This window comes from Musca vetustissima, unplaced genomic scaffold (assembly GCF_032173495.1).
Source record: "Musca vetustissima isolate MV318-11 ecotype Yass unplaced genomic scaffold, APGP_CSIRO_Mvet_v1 utg12527, whole genome shotgun sequence".
NCBI classification, from domain to species: Eukaryota; Metazoa; Arthropoda; class Insecta; order Diptera; family Muscidae; genus Musca; species Musca vetustissima.
In genome coordinates, this window is record NW_026883045.1 from 153,866 (window position 1) to 179,660 (window position 25,795).

The following is a 25,795-nucleotide window of genomic DNA, read 5'->3' on the forward strand; positions in this document are numbered from 1 at the left end:
ATTTATAACAGCCACCTTAGAAGCTATTATTAACTAGTTTTAATATTTTTTAATTTTGTTGTTAAAGTATTTATAATACAGAACCTGCCTTGCCCCTTGTATCTTATAGATCTTAAATTAATATTTGTTTATATATTTTTTTAAATATTTGGAAAATAATAAAAATAAAAAGGAAATGATAAATTCGCTCAAATAAATAAAACGATTAAATATAATAAAGCCATAAGTGTAGTATTATTCTTCTACCAGATTTGCTTATTCATGCTTCTTCTTCGATTTTAATTGAATTAACAACAACAATACGGGACCATAACAAATAATAACAACAAAGAAAAGTCGCATCTATCAGTATCATTTAAGATTCCGCACACAACACATCTAAGTCAAAAATTCCCAACAAATTCGCAATGTTAAAATCTCGTTCAATTTCTGCACCTCGAGTTCTCTTCCCCTCCAAACAATATGCCACCGATGGCAAAGATATTCCATATGCGAAAAATTGGTCCGAAACGTGGTGTACTCTGTCACAAGAATTCGATATTGTTTTACCCGATATTTTGAACATGGAAATACGTTCGGATGACGTCTTTGTGGTGACCTTCATTAAATGTGGCACCACCTGGATGCAGGAAGCCGCTTGGCTGCTAATGAATAATTTGGATTTTGAGAAATCGAAAGCGATGCATGTTTGGGAAAGGAGTCCATTTTTGGAGTAAGAATTTTTGTCTGAAAATATTTTTTTCCGAATATCAAATATTATATTTTTGTATAGCAATCATGGCTTTAATGTTGGCGCCCCCAATGCCATAGAATATTGTAAGACTGCACCAAGTCCTCGAGTCATTAAAACCCACATGCCAGCCAATTTATTGCCATTGGAAATATGGAAGAAAAAAGTGAAGGTAAGAGATTGACATTGAAATGATGGTCCAGAGAAGGAGATGAAAATCTAGGGATACTACATACGATGTTAAAAGGCCAGTGAGCCTATAGAGGCTAGTTGGAGGGCCACAGAATCCGTATAAACTAACTTAGGTTTCATTAAGACCCATATGTCAGCCGATTTTTTGCCATTGTGAATATGGAAGAAAAATGTGAAGGTAGGGATTGACATTGTATAGGATTGATGATCCTGAGAGGTCCTGGGATATTATGGACGAGCTAAAGAACGAGTGATTCTATAGAACCTTCATAAAAGGCCCACATAGTCCATATAAACGATCTTAGGTGCCATTGACAAGTTGCAAGTCATGATAGTGTATATAGATAAATTGAAGGGGCACTGTATCTATTTGAAGGTGTGGATCAACAAAAGGTTAGATAAAGGGACAATGAGGCAAGTTGAAGGACCATTGAGTCCATATAAATTAGCTTCATAAGTCACTGAAGTCACTGGGTCGTTTTTTTGAAGGTGATGAGTGCCAGCTAAGGCTCCATTGGGCCTATAATGACTAATGAATCTATTTTAGGGAATTGAATGGTCACTAGGTGTTTATAGAAGGGCTTAGGGGTAGGTGTACCCGTAAATACGACCTAAGGAGGCAGACGGACTATAGAAGCGATCTAAAAGTCAGTGAGTCTATAAAGGTCAGTTGAGTGAAGAGCTGAATGTAAGGGACATCTGTAGGGACTGATAGCCACAGTTTTTATTTTAACGAACGAAGGATGATCATTGAACTTATAAGTGGAACTGAAAGACTAATGCATCAATTTTAGCGAATAGAAAGTTCAGTGAGTCTTTATAGAAGGGCTCAGGAGTAGGTGTATGAATAAATACGACCTGAGGAGTCAGAGGTCTATAAATTCGATCTGAAAGCCATTATGTGGAGAGCTGAGTGCCATAAAAGAGATGTAGAGTCTGATGGTCTTTATAAAGAAGCAGAAGAGTCACTGAGTATATTGGAAGATAGTGGGTCTCTAAAGACGCGCTAAGATGCCATCAGGTCTACAAAGACCAAATGAAGCCGCATTGAATCTATATTGTTAAACTGCAGTCAGTGAGTCTTTACATACCTTCTGAGGGGAAGGTGAATCTATAAATACTAGCTGAGTAGCCAGAGGATTTATACAGACGATCAGAAAACCATAGAGCACATAAAGAGCTAGTGTATCCAAATACGTAGCCGAAGGAACAGTAGAGAACTGAAGAGTTAGTGAGTTCATATAGTCAAGCTAAGACGTCCTATAGAAGTTTCCTGGTCTTCAAATCATTTTATACAGACGTCAGGTGATCTATAGAGACTCTGTAGCACTTCAGATCGTCTAAAGAGTTATTTAGGCACTCAAATGCCTCAGTTTGTCTCTAGAGGACTAATAGACCTTCAGTTTATCGATCGTGTCATCCAGATATATAAAATACACCGTATGACATTCAATTATTCACAACATGGCCCCCTATATAGGATGTTCGGCATTTCAGCCTGCCTGAAGAAACTGCTGGATGATCAGTTCCTCTATAGACACTTTTTGGTCTTCAGAGCATTTTTTGAGATTTCCTAGCTCTTCAGTACGTCTACAGATAATATCTAGCCCTGAAAGTAGATGTACTCTCACCCTTCAGCTCATATTTAGGTACCTCACTTGTTTGCCGATAGAGTCAACCTCTTCAGTTCGTCTGTAGATAATATATAGCCCTTAAGATCTCAGGTGGACGGACTCTGACCCCTCAGCTCGTATTTAGAGACGTCATAGTCACTCAGTTGGTCTGCAGAGACTTCCTAGTGTCCGAGCTCGTATGTAGAGATACTTTTTGCCTACAGTTTGTCGATGGAGACTCCCTTGTCTTTCACCTGTTTATTGAGACTTCGTAGTTCTTCAGATTGTCTGCAGATACGCTCTAGCAATTCAATTTGTTTGTAGAAACTTCTGAGTCCTACCGCTTCCTCCTTCAACTCTTCTATAGGTAAATTGTCCCTGCGATCTGTCTGTGGAGACGACTTAACACATTATTTTATCTGTAAAGACTTCTTCAACCCTGTGTTGGTACATATAAACTTTTCAGTCTATCTGGTAATCGATAGAGACTTCTTCGGATTTCATCAATTGATTGAGACTAACTGGTGTTTTACTTCTTCCATATCCTTATCTGTACTTATGCTCGTTTGTAGAGATTCTATGGTACTACAGCACTTTTGGTTTTCGGCTATCTTTTAAGACACCCTGGTCATCGATAGAAGGTTGTTCATTCCTGACATATTTATTGGGGACCTCCTGACCCCTGACTTCTTTTATAAAGATTCTTCCATATTGCAGTTTCTCAAAGAGGGCTCTACGGACGAGTTGAAGGACCTTCGAACAAATTGATGTCCCAAAAATCCCATATAGATGATATGAAGGACAATGGAATTCTTGTAGAGGAACTGTAGGACAACGATGTAAATATTGACAAGATGTATGTTTTTCTGACGAGCGTATGTGCCAAAAAGTCATATTTATGGACATCATCTTTATGGACATTTAATTCTCTTGTAGAGGTCCCTGGCCATATAACTCGTCCATGTAAACACCTGGACCCTTCAGCTTCTTTATAAAAAAGTCTTGAAAAACATCCAAGAGCTTGTCTATAAAGAAGTCTGAGTAGATTTTCAGGACTGAATTTTGTCTACGTGAATTACGTAGACCTTCATTCGAGTTCTTTTGCTATTTAACCCTTCTACTAGGTTCTATATACCCTCACTGGTTCTTAACTTCGAGGATTTTCTTAGCCATTGACGATTCTAGTATTTAATAATATCCTCCCCCAGATAATTTATGTGGCCCGAAACTGCAAGGATGTCATTGTTTCCGCCTATCATTTCACCAAAAATTTGGGCTCTTGGAATGGTGAAAATTTAGAAGAATTCGCCAATGATTTTATGAATAATGAAATTATGTACACCAGCTTTTGGTCACATATTGTGGATTTTTGGAAAATGCGCAACGAGCCGTTTATGTTTTTCACAACCTATGAAGAGATGAAAAGAGATCTACCAGGAGTTTTACAAAAATTGTGTGGATTTTTGCAGAGGCCTCAGTTAAGTTCTGGCGAAATGGAGAAGATGTTAAAACACTTGTCTTTTGAGAATATGAAAGGTACATTTTGGAATTTTAATAAAAATGCTCAGATATTAATTTTTAAAAAAAATGTTCCAGGCAATGATCAAACCAACATAACCGCCCTGATGAGGAAACAGGTGCCAACGATTAGTGATGATTTTCAGTATGTTGGGATTTTTAGATTTTCATTGTGGAGAATATAATTTTTTATATCGATTATTTTCAGATTTATGCGTCGTGGCATTGTGGGTTCTTACAGAGATGAATTGTCGCCTGAGCTCCAAAGGAAGATTGATAATTGGTCCTGCAATGTTTTGGCCCATCATGGCCTTAAGGAGGAGGATATTTTTGGGAAGCTCTAAAAGTGATTTTTTAATGTATTTTTATTATTTATAATAAATAAGTACAGTCATCTATTTATGGAAAATTTATTTCCGATTCAGTAGAATTTCCGAGATAAGATTTTCATTTCGTATTTATATCGAAAAATGGATTCTAATTTAAAATAGAACTTAAGTATCATGCTCAGATAGAACATCATAGATAAGCCCAAGTGGAACTTTTATTAAAAGAAAAATACAAATATATTCTATATTGAAGGCTATGCAATTCTTTAGGGTCGCTAGATTATAAATAGACGGAATTCCACTTCATATCTTAATAGACAATTGTAAACATAAACTACTTTGTAGTTAACAAAATAATCTTGAGCTCAAACAAAATAATAATCGGCAAATGACTATCTTATCCACTACAATATAAGACACATGTTTGACCAAAATTCTGGCTTATCAATAATGGGCAAATGAATGGTGGTGGTGGTGGCGGTGGTCTTATCACTAATGGCTAATATTTTGCTTGTCATTGGAAGATGCAATAAGTTCCGTACTAAGTTTGGCAGTACTCAAAGAGACCTAGAGCAGAATACACAGAACTTGATTCATTAAAGAAATAAAAAATTAAATTTCCCACCATGTTCAAATCCCGCGAAATAACCCGTAAAACTTCTCGCGAACGCTGTGCCTATGTTATGAAAGAATATGCCGCTGAAGATCCTAACATCCCGCTAAAGAAAAATTGGCTTGAATCCTGGTGTACATTGCCACAATCTTTTGATACGGTGCTCAACGAACTGCTACCTTTTGAGGTGCGTCAGGATGATGTCTTTGTTTGTACCTATATTAAATGTGGCACCACCTGGATGCAAGAGACTGCTTGGTTGCTGCTGAATAATTTGGACTTTGAAGGAAGTAAGAAATTGGATCAAACCAAGAGATCACCATTTTTGGAGTAAGGTCTTCATTTTTTTTTGGTGTTGGATTTTTTATTTATGGTGCCACTTTTTCCAGTTATCATGGCTTGGCCCCTCATGTACCCAGTCTGATTGAGTACAGTAAAACTTTGGCCAGTCCTCGTTTGCTAAAGACCCACATGCCCGCGAATTTAGTGCCTCAACAAATTTGGCAAAAAAAGATTAAGGTAAGGATTGATCGAAACCTTTTAACAACTTTTCTGCAGATTGAGGGCCTGAGATTGACTACTGTAAAAACATTGCTGTAGTTGTAGTCGGTTTGATAACGATTCTTCGATATACCAATGGCCCTATACACATCCTCCTCTATTGTAAGCCATTTAGTTTGTTGGACGATACTCTACAGTCTTCAGATGTCCTATACAGATCTGTAGAAACTCCCTAGATTCGGAGGGCCTCCAAATGTTGTTTAGTTCGACAAAAGTGATTCTCTTACCTATTGAGACTTCGTAGCCCTTCAGTTTGACTGTAGAGATCTACTGGCTATTCTGTTTGCCTGTATAAATATTTTTTATTATCTATTCTCGGAACCCTTGGCCCTTAATCTAATCTATAAGGATTTCTTGGCTCATCAGCTGGTCTGATGAAACTTCTGAACTTTCAACTTTTCTGCAAAACCTCTGTAACTATTCAGTTTTCCTGTAGAGACCCTCTAGCCCTTCAGTTTGTCTTTAGAAACATCTTTGATTCTAAACACCTCTGATATTTCATCTAATCTATATGGACTTCTTGGCGAATCAGATCGTTTGACGAAACTTCTGACACTTTATGGAGATCGCCTAGGCTGTCAGCCCATTTTATTTATTATGACTGTCAGGTCCTTGAACGATCCTTGATTAGATGTAGGGCCAGACAGTCTAAGGTCTTATACACATTATTTAGCTTGGTTCAAAGGATTCCCTTGTCCTTTATCTTGAGATCTTCAGTTTTCTTCAGTTTACTTGTAGTGACCCTCTAGCTATTTAGTTTGTCTGTTGAAACCTCGTAGTTCTATAGCCTCTCGATATATACACCCTCGTCCTTCCCCACATCTTGAGTATTTATTCTTGAGGCCCCTGATCCTTCATCTCATCGATATGACCTTCTTGGCAGATTAGATCGTCTGGCAAGACTTCTGACCTTTCAGTTTGTTGGCAGAGTCCGCCGTGATCGACAGCTCATTCTATTAATTGCGACTGTCATGTCCTTGATACAGCCTCTATAGTCGCCTCCAACAGCCCTTTGGTTTGTCGAAAGAGTCGGTAGTCTCCTCATCTATATATTGAGACTTGTTAGTCCTTCATTTTACCTGTAGATTGCCTTTAGTCACCTAGTTTGTCTGTAGATATTTGGTAGCCCCATATTTTCTCGATATATACGTGCCCACTTCAGTTCTTCTAAAGAGACTTAATGGCCATTCGTCTATATGGACTTCTTGGCATATCAATTCTTCAGAAGAGACTTGTGTCCCTTCAGTTTCTCAATGGAGACCACCTAAGCCCTTCAGCACATTCCTGGAGTCCTTTTTAGCCCTCAGATCGAATATAGAGATTATTTAACCTCACAATTTATCGATAGAGGTCCCCTCTTATACAGAAAAAAATTAAATTAATGGTCAGTACAGGCCTTCACTTTATACGGAACTTTTCAAAAATTCTGACATTTTATATATGGATATAGAATAACATCGAGAAAACTTTCCAGAGGCCTTCTACAGGTCCTCAAAATATATTTTTTCCATAATAAAAAGAAATAATTCATCTCTTCTCCCTTTCAGACAATCTACGTTGCTCGCAACTGCAAGGATGTCATAGTGTCATCCTATCATTTCCTGAAAAATCTGCAGCAATGGCGTGGTGATAATATCGAAGATTTCGTTACCGATTTCCTCAATGATGAAATTTATTATAGCAATTTTTGGACTCATATTGTGGACTTTTGGAAAATGCGAAACGAAGAACATATTTTCTTTGTCACCTACGAGGAGATGAAACGTGATTTGGGTGTGGTCATTAAGAGATTATGCACCTTTTTGGGTAGACCCCAGCTGACCGAGGAGGAAATGCAACAGACATTGGATTATTTGTCGTTTAATAAAATGAAAGGTAAATGTGAAATTAAAAAAAAACACAAATTTAAAATCGATATTTAATATTCGAAATTATCTTTCAGTTAATGATAAAACAAATATCACCACTGCCCTGAAGCAAAATGCTCCCGACGCCAAGGAAGATTTTCAGTAAGTAAAGAAAAATATATGTGAGATTACTGTGAGACTTCTCTACAATGAAGCTGGGGGACCGATGGATATGTACCTCGAAAAGAGATTATTTTGTGTGAGAATCTATATCAGGTTTCTTAAATCGTTTGGGATAATTATTCATGATGTTCGATGTAGAGAAGTTCGACTGTATCCTTAAAAAAATATTCCTTTGTGTAGGATATTTCTTTATATATTTTTATATATTTTTTTTTAAATACTTTTTTTTCAGATTTATGAGACGTGGCATTGTCGGCTCCTACAAGGATGAATTGACCCCAGAATTGCAAGCCAAAATTGATGACTGGTCACGTAAAACATTGGCTCAATATGGTCTAACGGAAGAGGATATTTTTGGCAAATTGTAAATTACAACTTTTTTAGTTTCTAAGATTAAATTAATTAGTGATAAGTTCGGATTTCAATACGAATTGGAAATAAATGTTAATTAAAAAATAAAAAAAAAATTCTAGAGACCTTCAATAGGCGGAGATTTTTTTAGGGACCTTCATTTATATATATTCTTCATATATATTTTTCTAGTGGCCTATTTATAGACGTGGATTTTTATACCTTACACAACTATTTTGTCAGGGTATTATTGCTTTGTGCATTCCCAAGAGTTTGTAACGCCGCGAAATATTGGTTCTAGACCCACCTTTAAGTATATCGATCGTCATATCTCGACTTGCTGAGTCGATCTAGACAAGTGTGTCCGTCCGTCCATCTGTCTATTATCTTCACGATATTTTGCATGTAGGAAGGGTTCTGCCCAATGAAGATCTCTATTGGGTTTGATAAAGATCGATTTATATTTAGGGGATGAAATGGAACAAAAACTTTATTTTTGTTTGATTTTCTGGTCGCTCCTGATGCCGCAATTATGGCCCGAACATCGCGAAGTTTTTCATGGAGAAGGAAATCGGGCCAAAAAATAAGCCTGCCTGTTTTGGTAAAGATAGACCAATATTTACCGTGTCAAATGGACCCTGACTTTTGTGTAAAAATTTACATTAAATTTGAATTCTATGGCGAATAAATTTAACCCTGAAGGGCATAGACCCGAGAAGTTGACAGTATATCCAAGAGGAGTGGTTGACCTTTAAATTGGATTCAATTATATTGTCGTATGTACTCAGATGTGGGAGTTACACGTAAATATATACAGGTGCTTATGTATTCAGATATTATTTAGTAACCCATTACCACACTAGAGGGCGAAAATATAGCGCTGATCGCATTGAAATTTTCCATCAGGATTCAGGAATTGTCAAGGACATCGCCTATAATTTTCGGTGATGATCAGATAATAATATTGGGATGAAGTGGGCCGACAACTTTTTGTGTTCGAGTCGATCTATAGGCCACAATTAAAGGCTGAACATCGCAATACAACCCACGGTGAAGGGAATCTAGACAAGTAATTAGAAGGGCTGTACTGAATATTATTAATATTTCTTGACTTCTATTCTGTCAGGAGAGTGCAAATATCGCGAAATATTGTCCAAGTTCAGAATATATAACCACAGAAAATTCGATTTTCGTGGCAGTTGTGTGGGGAATTATATGGTCGGCCCCGTCCGACTATACTGCTCCGCGCACTGGTTTAAAAATATTTTTAAGAGCAGTTAAGGCGTGGATTTTTTAAAAATTTTTTTCTGGAGCCCCAGAAGGCGTGGATTTAAAAAAAAATATTTTTCTGGAGTCCCAGAAGGCGTGGATTTAAAAAAAAAAATATTTTTCTGAAGTCCCAGAAGGCGTGGATTTAAAAAAAAAATATTTTTTAGCGACCCTCTAAAAGACGTGGATTTTTTATTCATATATTTATGAAAACGAAAATTAATTTAGTCACATAACCGATTCCTTTTCTGATTTCAAATTTGAGATGCCATAGGTCATGACGCACAAAATTTGACAATATTAAAAAAAACTTATATTGAATGCAAGGATGACAAATGCAAAATAGCTTATCTTTCTGACGATGGGAAACAAAAGGCCGGGCTTACTGATAGTTCCTACATCTAGAATACTCTCAAGAGATAAATTTTAAGTTTATTCGTGTTGAAAATAATTGGAGGTGTGTCAAATTACAAAATAAACACATTTGTGTTATCTCTAATAAAACTTGTTTAACCTACCTATCGAAGGCATATACCAGAGTTTGCGTCTTCGATCGATACACACACTTCTTGCTAATTTTTGTTTTGTAAACAGCCAAACAGTTATTGTTTATCAACAAAGTTATTTTCCAGTTAGAATAACCTGTCGATGTCAAACTATTAGTGAATTTGGCAAGAATATGCTTAGTCATGCTACCTTATCTTCATAATGGACAGGGTTCTGTTATCGCGTTTGATTTTCTTAAATGCCGCTGAAGAAAAAAATATGTTCGTTTCGGCTTCCTCTCCTGCAGTTTGAAAAGAGACATTGGCCGGAACACTTACCCTTAAGTTATTGGGAATAGAATTAATTAAATTAAAAATATTAAAATCGTGCATCACCATGTTCAAATCACGCAGCAAACCCACCCAACGTAGCTCCTATGTTATGAAGGAATATGCCGCTGAAGATCCAAATATCCCGCTAAAGAAAAATTGGTCGGAGTCGTGGTGTACCTTGCCACAGGCTTTCGATAATATTCTCAATGACACCCTGACCTATGAAGTGCGTAAGGATGATGTTTTCGTGGTCACGTATATTAAGAGTGGTACCACCTGGATGCAAGAAACCGCCTGGTTGTTGCTGAATAATTTGGATTTCGAGAAGAGTAAACAGTTGAGTTTGACCCAGAGAACTCCATTTATTGAGTGAGTAGACAAATTTTGGATACGAGGTGGATTTTCGGAATTAATTTTTGTTTGTTTTTAGTTTCCATGGCATCACCGACAATGTACCCAGTCTTATTGAGTTCAGCAAAACTCTGCCCAGTCCACGTTTGATTAAGACCCATATGCCAGCCAATTTGGTGCCACAAAAAATTTGGACAGAAAAGACAAAGGTAAGTACATTTTATCTATGTCAAAAGAGATCTTTTACTAGAGATCCCAAAAGGCGTGGATTTTTTTTTAAATATTTTTCTATAGACCTCCACAAGGCGTGGATTTTTTAAAAATATTTTTCTAGAGACCTCCACAAGGCGTGGATTTATTAAAAATATTTTTCTAGAGACCTCCACAAGGCGTGGATTTTTAAAAATATTTTTCTAGAGACCTCCACAAGGCGTGGATTTTTAAAAATATTTTTCTAGAGACCTCCACAAGGCGTGGATTTAAAAAATTCTAGAGACCTCCACAAGGCGTGGATTTTTTAAAAATATTTTTCTAGAGACCTCCACAAGGCGTGGATTTTTTAAAAATATTTTTCTAGAGACCTCCACAAGGCGTGGATTTTTTAAAAATATTTTTCTATAGACCTCCACAAGGCGTGGATTTTTTAAAAATATTTTTCTATAGACCTCCACAAGGCGTGGATTTTTTAAAAATATTTTTCTATAGACCTCCACAAGGCGTGGATTTTTTAAAAATATTTTTCTATAGACCTCCACAAGGCGTGGATTTTTTAAAAATATTTTTCTATAGACCTCCACAAGGCGTGGATTTTTTAAAAATATTTTTCTATAGACCTCCACAAGGCGTGGATGTTTTAAAAATATTTTTCTATAGATCTCCACAAGGCGTGGATTTTTTAAAAATATTTTTCTATAGACCTCCACAAGGCGTGGATTTTTTAAAAATATTTTTCTATAGACCTCCACAAGGCGTGGATTTTTTAAAAATATTTTTCTATAGACCTCCACAAGGCGTGGATTTAGAACAATTCTAGAGACCTCCACAAGGCGTGGATTTAGAACAATTCTAGAGACCTCCACAAGGCGTGGATTTAGAACAATTCTAGAGACCTCCACAAGGCGTGGATTTAGAACAATTCTAGAGACCTCCAAGGCGTGGATTTAGAACAATTCTAGAGACCTCCATTTGGTGCTGATTCTTAAAAATATTTTTCTACAGACCTGCATAAGGCGTGGATTCCTAAAAAAAGATACTTTTCTAGAAACCTTTTTAGGGCGGGGATTTTTTAATTTTTTTTTTTCTAGGGACCTCCATAAGGCTCGAATTCTTAAAAAATATTTTTCTAGAGATCTCCATAAGGCGTGGTTTTTTTAAAATTTTTAAGACGTCTTCAAAAGGCGAGGATTTTAAGGATTAAAAAATAAATTTCCCCATTCTTTTTCCTTTCAGACAATCTATGTTGCCCGCAACTGCAAGGATGTCGTTGTCTCCTCATATCATTTCCTGAAGAATCTCCGCCAATGGCTTGGTGATAATATCGAAGATTTTGTCACCGATTTCCTTAATGATGAAATTTACTATAGCAATTATTGGACACATATTGTTGACTTTTGGAAAATGCGCAACGAGGAGCATATTTTCTTTGTTACCTACGAAGAGATGAAACGTGATTTGGGTTCGGTCATTAAGAGATTGTGCACATTTTTGGGTAGACCCCAACTGTCGGAGGAGGAAATGCAAAAGATTTTGGATTATTTGTCATTCAATAAAATGAAAGGTAAATTTCGATTTGAGATTTTATATTTGAGAATATTTTTTGAAGTGATGGGTCCCAATTTCTTTTCTAGATAATGATAAAACAAATATTACCACCGTTATCAAGGAAACCATTCCCAATGTCGCAAATGATTTTCAGTAAGTAAAATTAAAGTTATAACCATAGAGCTCTCCCATTGCCATCTCCACTAGCTTCTTGAGAAAGGCTCCAAATATCAAAAAATTGAGCGATTTAACCATAATCGAATTGGGGGTTTTCCAGCTGGTGTTTTAGCACATACAACTTCTATATGGTCTCAAAACATCTTCCAGTTGGTTTGAAACATACTTCCCAATTTCAGATTTTAAATCGATTTCGATATAATTTCATATATTTAATGTTTTGTTTATATTCATGGAATTTTATTTAATTTTTATTTCCCAATTTTTATTTACAGATTCATGAGACGCGGCGTTGTCGGCTCCTTCAAGGATGAATTGACCCCAGAACTGCAAGCCAAAATTGACGATTGGTCTCGGAAAATTTTGTCTCAATATGGTCTAACCGAAGAGGATATTTTTGGCAAACTGTAAATCAATTTCGTGCCCTTAGTTATATTAACTAGAAATGGTAATCATTTTTTACAAAAAACTTTTCAAAAAAGATTTTATTTAAAGAAATCTGAAACTACCCAGTTGTACAATAAATATCAATTGTCTGCTATTATATAGTTATATAGCTAGTTACTTGGTGATCTAGTTACTTCATACCCCAAAAAGGAACACAAAATAGACTGTTGGATTTTTTTGTCAACTGAATAAGTTGTTTGCACACATCATACCAATTCAGTAGTTACTGGTAATGCAAAGGGTAATGAATCGACTATCGAAATGACTGTATACTGGTAACGCAGGCAGGGGACAATTGACTTCCCCAATGACATACACATGTTAAATTCACCAGTCTAGGGCATGAAGTGGTAACTAGTGGTACTTACAGGTAATTAGTAAAATATCTAGTTCATCACCAGTTACTCGAACTACTGGGTAGTTTTAGAAATAAAGCCAAATATTTTTTTATATGATTTAAATATTTGTTTATATGAAAGATGGATCAAGATATATACTCTGAATGACAAGTTAAATTTTATATATAATATTTTATATTATATATATATATATATATATAAAGGCTTTGTTTTTTGTTTTAAATTTTTTTTTTTTAAGAAGGATATTTATAAGAAAATATTTTTTTTTTTATTTTTGCGAGCTACAGGACCATGGAGTCTATTTGATATAGAAGAGCTGGAAAGCCTGGGAATGTATTGTAGAGAGACGAGTTGGAGGGTCCGGTTTTCCATTGTCACAAAACACTGTTTAAAACCAGTGAGCGGTGCAGTATAGTCGGACGGGGCCGACCATATGATACCCTACACAACTTCCATGAAAATCTAACTTTCTGTGATTCTATATTCTGAGCTTCGGCAATATATCGCGATATTTGCACCCTTTTGACCGACTAGAGGTCAACAGCACCTCTTCATTACACTGACATATTTTCAGAATATTACTAATATTCAGTACAGCCCTTCTAATTATTTCTCCAGATTCCCTTCACCGTCGGTTATGATGTGATGTTCGGCTTTCAATTGTAGCCTATAGATAGACTTGAAGAAAAAACACAAAAAATTAAGTTTCGGTCCACCTCATGCCAATATTATTATCTGATCATAACCTTGATCCTCATGGACAATTTCAAAGTGATAAGCGTTATATTTCCGCCCTCTAGTGTGGTAATGGCTTACTAAATAATATCTGAATACGTAAGCACCAGTAATTATTTACGTGTAACTCCCACATCCGAGTACATACGACAATATAATTTGTATTAATTTAAAGGCCAACCACTCCTCTTGGATATACTATTAACTTCTCGATTCTATGTGCTTCAGGATTAAATATATATGCTATATAATACAAATTTTGAAAAATTTCACACAAAAGTCAGGGTCCATTTGACCTGCTAAATATTGACCGATCTTTATCAAAACAGGCATGCTTATTCTTTGGCCCGATCCCCTTTTCCATGTAAAAATTCGCGAAGTTATGGCCATAATTGCGGCCTCTGAAACGACCAGCAAATCAGACAAAAATAAAGTTTTTGGTCCATTTCATCCCCCAAACATTAACCATTCTTTTCAAAAAACAATAGGTGTCTTTATTGGCCAGAACCCATCATACATGCAAAATTTCGTGAAGATTGGTCCATAACTGTGGCCTGTATCGTGTTTACAAATTATAATGGACAGACGGACGGACACACATGTCTATATCGTCTCAGCTAGACGAGATGTGACGATCGGTATACTTAAAGGTGGGTCGAGGACCAATATTTCGCGGCGCTACAAACACTTGGGGCTGCACAAAGCTATAATACCATGACAACATAGTTGTGTAGGGTATAAAAATTATAATTATCCAGGGCCTGGATATTTTACACAAAACATTTTTTGAGACCTTAATGCCTTCAAAAAACGAATTTCCTAAATCTTTTTTTTTAATATTAATATAAAATTTGAATTAAAAAAAATTATTTCTTCTAAATTTGATTTAAGTCATTTCAAAATCCTATCCTTCAAAATCCTAAATATTCAAATATGCTCGTCAAGGAGTCTTTCGAAGACCGACTGGCCGAAATATTTGAACTGAAAGGCCAGACAATAGACAATATAAAGATCTGAAGTCTCTATAGTCGAGCTGAAGGGCAAGGAATTCTCCACAGTTCAATCGAAGGCCTAGTGTGTGACTACAGGTGGACTGAATGCTACGTAGTCCTTATATACGATAAATATATTCAACTAGTCTTTATAGAGTCCTAATGGACCAATGTGCTAATGAAGCTGAACAGGAAATCACTGAGTCATTAGAGGCCAACAGCAAAGTGCCAAAAGGACCTTACATGCCAAAATAAAGGACTAAATGGTATACCCAGACGATTAGAAAGACCATCTGTTCTAAAAAGACAATGTGGAGGATAACATGTTCAATACAAATTCGAGCCAAATGGTCAAGGAATTGTCAATAGAATAGCTAAAAGGACAGGCATCAGTAATCACTACAGGCCAACAGAAGTGCCAAAATGTCCTTACATGCCATCAGTTCTATAAAGACAATATAAAGGATAACATGTTCAATACAAATTCGAGCTAAAGGGTCAAGGATATGTCAATATCAATAGAAAGCAAAAAGGACAGGCATTAGTAATCGAAGATCAGGCAGGGAGTCTAATGAGGTTATGTTGTAGGGCTAAACATTTTAGGATGTTTCGAGTGATTAGTCAGCAGCTAAGCCGCCATATTTTGACGATTTATAAAGGAGATCTGAAGGGTCAGCTGTTCTCAAAACAAGAGGGGATACATCGGGTGACCTGGTCCTAGGAAACTATATACAAGCATTAGATTTTTAGGAAGTTTCTGTTGATAAGCTAATCTTTTTGTGAGCCGAGCTGACTTTTTGTAGTTGAGGTTGAAAAAATAGCTGTTCTATATTTTTAGACTCGCGTGTCTATTTTCTTCACTTCGTACAGATATTATCGAAAAAGACAATTAATTTCGACTATGTTAAAACATGAATTTCGAAACATTAAAATAAATAAAAACAATTATATACTATCTTGTAAGCATATCAAATGCCTTATAGCTTATCTCACAAAAGATTAAAACCCTAAAAATTAAAACATTGATATGGGACATGCACATAGTATTTTTCCATTTTTTCGGAGGCTAAAATGTACCCCTTTCAGTTCCAATCTAGAAGCATTAGAAAAAAACATCTAAAAAATCACTCCCTGTTATGTTCCAATCACGTCCCATTAAAACTTCGCGTGCCGCCTTGGAATCTAAACAATATACCACCGAAGGTTCCGATATACCTCTCAAGAAAAATTGGTCAGATACCTGGTGTACATTGACCCATGGTTTCGATAAAGTTCTCCCAAAGTTGTTGGAAATGGATGTGCGTGATGATGATGTCTTCATTGTGACATTTATTAAATCTGGCACGACGTGGATGCAGGAAACCGTCTGGTTGCTAATGTATAATTTGGATTTTGAGAAGAGCAAAGCGTTGCATTTGTGGCAGCGTAGTCCATTTTTGGAGTAAGGACCGATCTGTGTTTTGGGTTTTGATTTATGGGGCAGGATAATAAATGCTTTTATTCCAGCCACCAAGGTCTGAATCCTTTGGCTCCGGATAGCGTGGAGGAAGCTAAACACCTTACCAGTCCCAGAGTTTTAAAAACTCACATGCCAGCCAATTTATTGCCCCTGGATATATGGAAGAAAAAGACTAAGGTAAGTTGGTTCGAAAAAATCGAAAGTATTAAAAATCGGATATTAGGTTTTTTATGTACGAAAATTACTCTGAAGTTCGGTCAGGGAGTCTATTGTCGAGAGATGAGTTTGAGGGCCAGGGAGTCGATTGTCTATAAAAAAGGTTAAGGGTCAGATAGTAAATTGTTTATAGGCCAAGAAGTCTCTCGTCTATAGAAACACAGGAGGGCCAGGGGGTCTATTGTCAATAGACAAACTGGAGGGCCAGAAAGTCCTTTTTCTGTGAACTAGATGAAGGTCCAGGGAGTCTGTTGTCTGTAGAACGGGCCGAATATGCCGGGTCAATGAGTATCTTTTATATGGACTATATAAAGGGCCAGAGGGTCAGTTTTCTTTAGACAACTGGAGGGACAGGAAGTATATTTCTATATTCGAACTATAAGGCCCTAGATTTATATATCAAAACAAAAGATCCATTTTGTAGACCTTGTTTTTAGTTGAACTGACAGCTTTTTTCGAGTGTAACATTACCAAAAAAATTTGAATCTATAAAAATGAATATTATTATCGATAATAAAAATAGAGAGAGAGGCGAGGGCCAGCAAACTGAAAAATTTAGTTTATCTCATAAATCTACCGAATTTCTTATCACTCAAGACACCAGCAAATACAATGACAGAGCGAACATGTCGCTCGCATATCTTTTTATGTGATTTTATGAGTGCTTAGGAAACCACCAAAAAATAAAAGCGATTTACTTTTAGTTATCATCGAGGTCTTGTAGAAATCGGAAAGAAAAATTATTTAAAAAAAATTAAAAAGAAAATGTTAAAATCCCGTCCACTTAAAGCCCCGCGCATTGCCTACGATTCGAAACAATATTCCGCCGAAGGCCAAAATATTCCATTAAAGAAAAACTGGTTGGAATCATGGTGTAGTCTATCGAAAGAATTTGATGGACTTTTACCACAAATTTTAAACATGGAAGTTCGTGACGATGATATCTTCATTGTGACTTTTATAAAATGTGGTACCACATGGATGCAGGAGGCGGCATGGTTGCTAATGCATAATTTGGATTTTGGGAAATCGAAGAGAGAACATATATTTGTGAGAAGTCCATTTATAGAGTAAGAAGAAGGTCGAAAATTCTGAAGTTATTTTTAAGAACACTTATTTCTGTTTTTGTAGCATTCAAGGTTTCAATCCAACAGCACCGAATGCCGTAGAGCAATGCCAAAGCTTAGCTAGTCCTCGTGTCATTAAAAGCCACATGCCACCGAATTTATTGCCCTTGGAATTGTGGACGAAGAAAGCGAAGGTAAGGTATCCGATTTGAGAAAAGAAAGCCTGATCAGTAAACGGGAGGGGCATGTAATTGCATATTAACGAGCTGAAGTGCCAGTGAGCATATATAAAAGAGGTGAGGGCCTGCCATAACATATCCACGAGCTGAGAGGCATGTTTGTCTATATAGAGGAACTGCAGGATATAGGTCTTATATATAGACGAGTTGCAGGGCATACTTTAATATGAAGAAGAGCTACAAGAACAGCTGGTCTATATAGAAGAAGAGATGAAGGGCCAGTTGGTCTATATAGATGAGCTGCATTATCAAATAGTCTATATAGGGGAGCTGCATATTTATCTTGTCTATATAGAAGATCTATATGGAGGAGCTAAAGGGCCAACTGGTCTATATAGACAAGCTGAAGGGTCATCTGTTTAATATAGAGGAGCTGGAGCGTCAGCTGGTCTACACAGAGGTTTATCTAAAGGGCCAGCTGGTCTATATAGAAGCTGCAGTGTGCTACAATGAAGAGCTGCCTCCTGGTTTATATATATATAGAGAGTGCTCAATATAGAGAAGAAAGGACTAGGACTCTATGTTGTATAAACGAATCTACGTCCATGGAAGAGCAGGATGGGTATGAGGGTCTTCCACTGATTACCAGGAGGAACAGGGTATCCGTTTCTATAGACCTTCAGTTCGTCTTCCGTGTCCAGGGATGCTGTTTTCTATTGACAACCTGGAGACTAGACTAGAGGAAGGCAAGGGTGTCCTCGCTCTGATCATTCAGATCTTTTGTGAAAAATAGACTCCTTAGGATTTCAGCTGTTTGAAAATAGCTCCCCTGGTCCTGGGCGGATAAAAAACTACTTCGCAGAACACTTTTCTATGGACCTCCAATTTGTCTAAGGAAATAGATTCCCTGTCCAGGGATCCTGTTTTCTACAGAAAACCTACCTGGCCTCTTTTCCCTTGCTCCGACCTTTAAGGTATCTTGTGAAAAAAAAAACTCTTTAGGATTTCAGCTCATGGAAAATAGACCCTCTGCTCCTGGACGGATAAACAGATACTTCACAGGACATTTTCAGTATAGGTTCATGCTTTGACATAACCCCCATGTGTAATTTGACATTCTGCGTTCTTGCTGCGTAAACAACTGTATTTCAATATAGGTCCAAATCTGACAGAATTCCCCTATAAAGGTTCCAACACCTTTTCGGTATATTGAAGGTTCCGAAGTATTCGACTTGTTCGCACTTTGATAATTCGTTATCACCTAGAATTATATTTCTTCTAGGTTCATGCTTTGGCATAGTTCCATATAAGTTCCGCCATAATCCAATATACGAATTTTAGATGTTATGAATGTCCACTTCATAGTAGAGGATAAGTTCAGTTCGTCCAGACTAAACCCACCTCTTCACTTGTTTTAAATAATAATATGTTTCTTTCTCTCTCTCTCCCTCTCTCTTTCATTCCCCCTCTCTTTCAACCCTCTAGATCATCTACGTTGCCCGCAACTGCAAGGATGTCATTGTCTCCTCCTATCACTTCCTGAAAAATCTCGGTTCCTGGGTAGGGGATAATGTCGATGACTTTGCCAATGATTTTATGAACAATGAGACTATGTATACCTGCTTCTGGACCCACATTGTCGATTTTTGGAAAATGCGTAATGAACCGAATATTTTCTTTACCACCTATGAGGAGATGAAAAAGGATTTGGGTAAGGTAATACAACAATTGTGTGACTTCTTGGGTAGACCACAATTGACGGCAGAGGAATTGGAGAATACGCTGAATCACTTGTCGTTTGAAAATATGAAGGGTAAGGGTGGGGGAAGGAAAAATGGGGATTTTTCAGATTTTTCGGTAAATTGGAAATATTTTTTTTAAGGTAATGATCAAACCAATTTGACGGGGATTTTGAGGGAACAGGTGCCCACAATTAAAGAGGATTTCCAGTAAGTAGAAAGGATTCAAATCGATGGACTATTTTATTGAGATAACATTTGGGTTTTCTTTAAGATTTATGCGCCGCGGCATTGTGGGCTCCTTCAAGGATGAATTGTCTCCTGAGCTGCAAAAGAAAATCGATGATTGGTCTCGTGCCTATTTGGCCCAGCATGGCTTGACTGAAGAAGATATTTTTGGAAAGCTATAAAGAAGCTATGGAAATAGAGGACGATAATAACAATTAAAAATTATGTATAGGAGGCTTGTGAGGCCTCAATGGTTAGGGTCTTGGAAGGAATCGGGATAAACACATAAAGTATTTTTTGTACACATAATTGAAAAAAATCCGATCCATTTTTTCAAATTCGTATTTTTATTATAAAAAAATAAATACAATATTTAAAATATGAAAAAAAAAACAAAATATTAATAAAATAAATATTTAATATAATAATATTTTTTTATAATTATTATAATGATTAAATAAAAAAAAATAAATTAAAAAAAAATCAAAATATAACGTCTTTTTTGTAAATTAATATAAAGCTCTAAACCTGATCTTGATAAAGCTTTTTTTTTATTATTTTTTACGAAATGCATTTTCTAAAAGCTTCACACCTCCATCCCTCTGTCCTCCAGCCAGCCATCCAACCACGCATCCACAACAATGATCTTGCTTTGTTTACTCTCCTCCAACAACCCAAACATCAGTCGCACGTTATGGTCCGCTCCAAACACTCTTACTCTCTGTTACTTCGTTATCAGCCGACACGAAAAGTGACGTATTATCTGCTGCTGCTATTCTTCTCTCTCAGCGTTCTGAGCATATTACTTATCATAGTTTACAGTGCGGGTCTCATTAGCCACAGTGTAGAAAATGTTGCGCTGTTAAGCATTTTCAAACGTTCCGAACAACAGCAACATTCACTTCTCGAGAATCTAAACACAAATCCGCAACAACAACTAGACGTTAACACTAATCGGCAATTACGTGATTGGCATACCCGACCACCACATAGAGCAAAAAATGACGATCAAAAGCTAAGCCAGACTTCAACACAACCACAACCGCCACCGCTGCTGCCATTAAAAATTGGTCAATCGGCCAGGGCAAAGAAACGTTACGACAGCCATAACAATGGCTTAAAGTTAACCGGTTTTAATGTTCGTCTCTCCGAGAGTTTGCCATTGTTGCGGCCGGTACCCGATACACGACATAAAAGGTAAGTGATTTAGTGAGTGAGTGAAGGTGAATGTGTGTGTGTCGATCTGTAGCTAATTTTTTTGCGGGGGGTCATTTAGGCCATTTTAGGTAGGACCGGGGGGCGTAGAGTGTGTGCAAAACATGTGAAGAGGTGCAAATTGCCTCTTTGTTTGTTCAGTCAAAACGTGTGTGGAATTAATCAAATGGGTTAGTTAGGAACTATGTTGCTGGGTGTGTATAGTGTTCGGGGAGAAGGAAGGGGGTTAGGGTTCTAAAAATTATGATCTATTTTATGTGATTTGATTTGTTAAGTAAATAAAAAAGACAGGGGTTTTAAATCGATTTGAAGGCAGCCTATTATAGGCGGGATGAGGGGAAATGGAGACATATCGAAGTGATGAGGAAGTGGATCACTGGCAAACCGATTTGGATACAAAACTATATAACCTAGCCGAGCTCATTTAACCGGAGTTTATTTATAATGGGCTGGATATAGGTACATGGGGGTAGGCTGAATTTTGAGCAAGTCTATTGGCGGTGAATTGATGTTCTGAAAAGAAATGGAATGGAAACAAGTTGGTGTGGCAAGGAATTAATGATATACGAGCTCATGGGTCAGGAGGCCAAAAACCTATAATAGGTGAGGGATTAAGAAGTCTGGTATAGGAAAGCCGAAGATCCGGGGAAATAAAAATCGGGCAAATGACCAAGGACGCCTTATAGACGTCCTTATATAGATGTGAAGAGCCAGCTGGTCTATATAAAGGAGTTGCAGGGTCAACTGGCCTGTATAGACGAGCTTCGGGGTCACCTGGTCTATAAAGACGAGCTTCAAGGTTGGCTATTATTGGCAGGATGAGAGGCAATGGAAGCAAATCGAAGTGGCGAGGAAGTTGTTTAATGGCAAACCGATGTTGAATGGAACACGATTTAACCTAGTGGAGCTGATGTCCCCGGAGTAGACAATGGGCCGGATGTAGGAACATGAAGTCAGGCTGGCTTTTAAGCAAGCCGATTGGCATAAGGGCCAGCTGGTCTATGTAGAGGAGCTGCAGGTTTTTACGAGCTGCAGGGCTAGCGTTCGACGTACTAAAAGTCCAAAGACCGACGATCCAATAGGCCAGAGATCGACGATCCAATAGGCCAGAGATCGACGATGTGAAGAGCCAGTTTTTCTATATCGACGATCTGAAGTGTCTATATAGATGAATTGATGGACTAGCTGGCATATATGTCCGAATAACTGGGAATCGATGTTGTATAAACGAATCTCTCTTCCATGGAAAAGCTGGATGAGTGCTTCCACTAATTAGCTGTATGAACAGGGAATCTGTTTGCATAGACCTCCAATTTGTCTATGTAAATAAATTTCTTGTCCAGGAATGGTGTTTTCTATAGACAAACTGGAGCTCCAGGGGTTTATTACCTATAAAGGGCCAATTGGTCTATACAAAAGAGCTGCAGGATCAGCGGGTCTATATAAAGGAACTGCGGGGTCAACTGGTCTATATAGAGGAGCTGCAAGGGGTGGCGAGGGGGTGTGGAGGCTAGCGATCGATGATCCAAAGGAGCGACTATCTTAAGGGCCAGCGAACGACGATCTGAAGAACAAGAGTTTCTATATCGACGATTTGAAAGGTGTATGTAGTTGAAGGAGCAGCAGGTCAAGATAAAGGGTATGCTGATCTATGAAGAGTCGATTACTAACATCGAATCGTTGGAAAGGTTTAGTGATATATTATGGAAATTTAAGGACCGAGGAATATATTAGTCGAGGAAAATGACAAGGTAAGAGGACATATAATCGGACCAGATCAGTTTAAGCTCCTTTATATTACGGACCAGTTGAAATGTCAGAAAGTCTACCTTAGAAGAGGTAAAGGCAACCTTAGAGACCTAAAAGTATATCTCAAGATGCAGGAGCAGGGAGCTAAAGGGTCTATTAGAAGTAATCTGAAAAACAACATAATGTTACAAAATGTTCATAGGGTTTGTGTATTTTTAGAAGTCCCCTGACTCCGGTCGATTTGTAGAAATGGGTTCCTGCTAAGGTCAATATCTGATTTATCTAAAATCAATCCTCTTTTTCTCAATTTTCCAGCTGCAAATCAAAATTATATCCCGCTATCTTGCCTACCTGCAGTATTATCATTGTCTACTACAATGAAGAACCCTCAGTGTTACTGAGAACCTTACATAGCATATGGAATCGAACCCCAGAAGAACTACTCCACGAAATCATATTGGTCAATGATTACAGCGATAATTTAACTGAAAATCAGCAGAAAGTTCTGCAAAACTATTTAATCGAGAATTTCCCTGGCAAGATACATAACATCAATTTACCTCAAAGGGAAGGCCTAATACGAGCACGTCTTCACGGAGCTCAAAAAGCTAAGGGAGAAGTTCTGGTGTTTCTCGATGCCCATGTTGAGGTAAATGTAAATTGGTTACCACCACTCTTGGCGCCCATTGTGGAGAATCCCAATACCGCAACCACACCCATTATTGACATCATCAAATATGACACCTTGGAATATCAGGGTGGAATGCCCTCGCGGGGTGGCTTCAATTGGCAATTTAATTATGTACAATTGCCGTTGCTGAAACAGGAGGAAGCCATTGATCCTGAACCCCATAATAACCCCATTATGAATGGTGGACTCTTTGCGATGCGGAGGAAATATTTCTGGCATTTGGGTGGCTATGATCGAGGTTTGGAAATTTGGGGTGCCGAACAATATGAATTGAGTTTTAAGCTGTGGCTATGTGGTGGACGTTTGTTGGAGGTGCCATGCTCCAGGGTTGGACATTTATATCGATCACCAGAATTTGCTGTGAGCTATACGAAGCGAAAGGATGATTTTATATCGAAGGTAAGGGTGTACAAAAATATATGATTTTATTTATTTCTAATGATCTGAATTTTTTATAGAACTACAAACGCGTAGCCGAGGTATGGATGGATGAGTACAAGGAGTATTTGTATGAACACATACCCAAACTCAATCAAATCGATGCTAGCAATTTGACAAAACAAAAACAATTAAGGCATGACTTAAACTGCAAGCCCTTTAAATATTTTATGCAGACTATAGCCCCCGATTTACTCAAAGCCTATCCTCCCGTCAAACCTCCCGATTTTGCCAGCGGTGCTATACGAAGTTTGGCCCTCCGGGACCTCTGCATAGATATGGCTGATGTGGAACCTCGCCATAAACTGGAAAATATCCTCAAACCCTGTTCACCAGACTTAAAATATCCTTACGATTCCCAAAAATGGCATTTGGGATTTCGTCGTGATCTTCAACATCATGGTAATTGTCTGGAGGTCCAAACATGGTCTGCCAGAGCACCCATATGGCTATGGCCTTGCCATAATCGTGGTGGTAATCAATGGTGGTATTATGATAGGAATACGGAAATGTTGGTACATGGTGGCAGAGAGAAATATCGCCAGCGTTGCATGGAAGTGGAGCGGGAAACGAAGAAGATTTTCGTTAATTTTTGTGATCTCACGAAGCTGGAACAGAAATGGCATTTTGGTTATGTTAATGAAACGGCAATGGAGAAGTTTTTTGATGATGATTAATAAATTTTGGAAATCCTGTTATAAGGATAATAAAAATAAATTATTTAAAATGAGTTTGCGAAGGTTCGGGGGAAATAATGTAAATAACCAAAGGGTATGGGATTTACATAAGGGCTAAGGACCCTGGGAGTGTATATTGAAGCGCTGAGGGCTCGGAAAATAAATATAAACGATCCAGCGGCCCAGCAAGTCCATGTAGTGAGGGGTCAACGAGGCTATATGGAGGAGCTGAAGGGACAGGGGCTATATAGAGGATCTGAAGGGACCGTATAGACCAGTTCAAGGGTCATAGACTAGCCGAAGGACCACTGAGTATATACAGATGAGCTGAATGATCTATGAGTTTATATAGACAACCTAAAGAGCATATACATGCGAACTGAGGAGACAGTGAGTCTGTATGGAGGAGCTGATGCTCACTGAGTCCATATAGATGACTGAGGGGACATTGAGTTCAAATAGACGATCTTAGGGGTCAGTGAGTCTATATAAACAGTCTATATAGGCGAGCTGTGGGGTCAGTGAGTCCATACAGACGAGTTGAAGGGCCAGTGAGTCTATACAGATTAGCTGAGCAGCTAGTGAGACTGTTTAGAGGAGCTGAGGGCCAGTGAGTCAATATAGATGACTGAGGGCCAGAAAGTCTATATAGGCGAACTGAGGGGTCAGTGAGTCTATACAGACGAGCTGAAGGTCCCATGAGTCTATTTATACGAGCTGAGGGGTCAGTGAGTCTATATAGACAAGATTAAGGGTCTGTGAGTCTATACAGACGAGCTGAAGGGCGAGTGAGTCTATACAGACGAGCTGAGGGACCAGTAAGTAGATACAGGCGAGCTGTGGAGCCAGTGATTCTATGGAGACAAGTTCAAGGACACTGAGACTATACAGACGAGCTAAGGGGCCAGTAAGTCGATATAGATGAGCTGAGGCGCCACTGAGCCCATATAGCTGAGCTGATAAACCAGTGAGCCAGTATAGGCTAGCTGAGGAGCCTGTGAGTCTATAAAGGGGCAAATGATCCTATATAGGCGAGCTAAGGGGTCTATGAGTCTATAAAGGGCCAGTTAGTCTATATCGGCAAGCTTAGGGGTAAGTGAGTCTATATAGAAGAGCTGAAGGGCCAGTTAGTCTATACAGATGAGCTAAGGGGTTTATGAGTCTATAAAAGGGCCAGTGAGTCTGTATAGGTGAGCTGAGGGGCCAGTGAGACTACATAGCCGAGCTGAGGAACCAGTGATTCTATATAGAAAACAGTGGAAGCATATAGTCGTTATAGGTGAGCTGAGAT

The 25,795-nt window shown here is 37.9% G+C and overlaps 3 protein-coding genes across 3 annotated transcripts; all 3 read left to right on the forward strand.

Annotated features, from left to right (window-relative positions):
- Positions 1-407: 407 nt before the first annotated feature.
- Positions 408-12,724, forward strand: LOC133329783 (sulfotransferase 1 family member D1-like). Its single transcript, XM_061538247.1, has 5 exons — positions 408-712; positions 773-902; positions 11,825-12,152; positions 12,223-12,289; positions 12,589-12,724. Exons 1-5 carry the CDS (start codon positions 408-410, stop codon positions 12,722-12,724), a joined length of 966 nt encoding a protein of 321 aa, XP_061394231.1.
- Positions 12,725-15,982: 3,258 nt separating this feature from the next.
- LOC133329784 (sulfotransferase 1E1-like) lies at positions 15,983-19,916 on the forward strand. The gene is made up of 5 exons (XM_061538248.1): positions 15,983-16,287; positions 16,353-16,482; positions 19,253-19,580; positions 19,650-19,716; positions 19,781-19,916. The coding sequence occupies exons 1-5, from the start codon at positions 15,983-15,985 to the stop codon at positions 19,914-19,916; spliced, it is 966 nt and encodes a 321-aa protein (XP_061394232.1).
- Positions 19,917-23,162: 3,246 nt separating this feature from the next.
- Positions 23,163-24,504, forward strand: LOC133329785 (N-acetylgalactosaminyltransferase 6). The gene is made up of 3 exons (XM_061538250.1): positions 23,163-23,171; positions 23,240-23,788; positions 23,848-24,504. The coding sequence occupies exons 1-3, from the start codon at positions 23,163-23,165 to the stop codon at positions 24,502-24,504; spliced, it is 1,215 nt and encodes a 404-aa protein (XP_061394234.1).
- Positions 24,505-25,795: the final 1,291 nt, after the last annotated feature.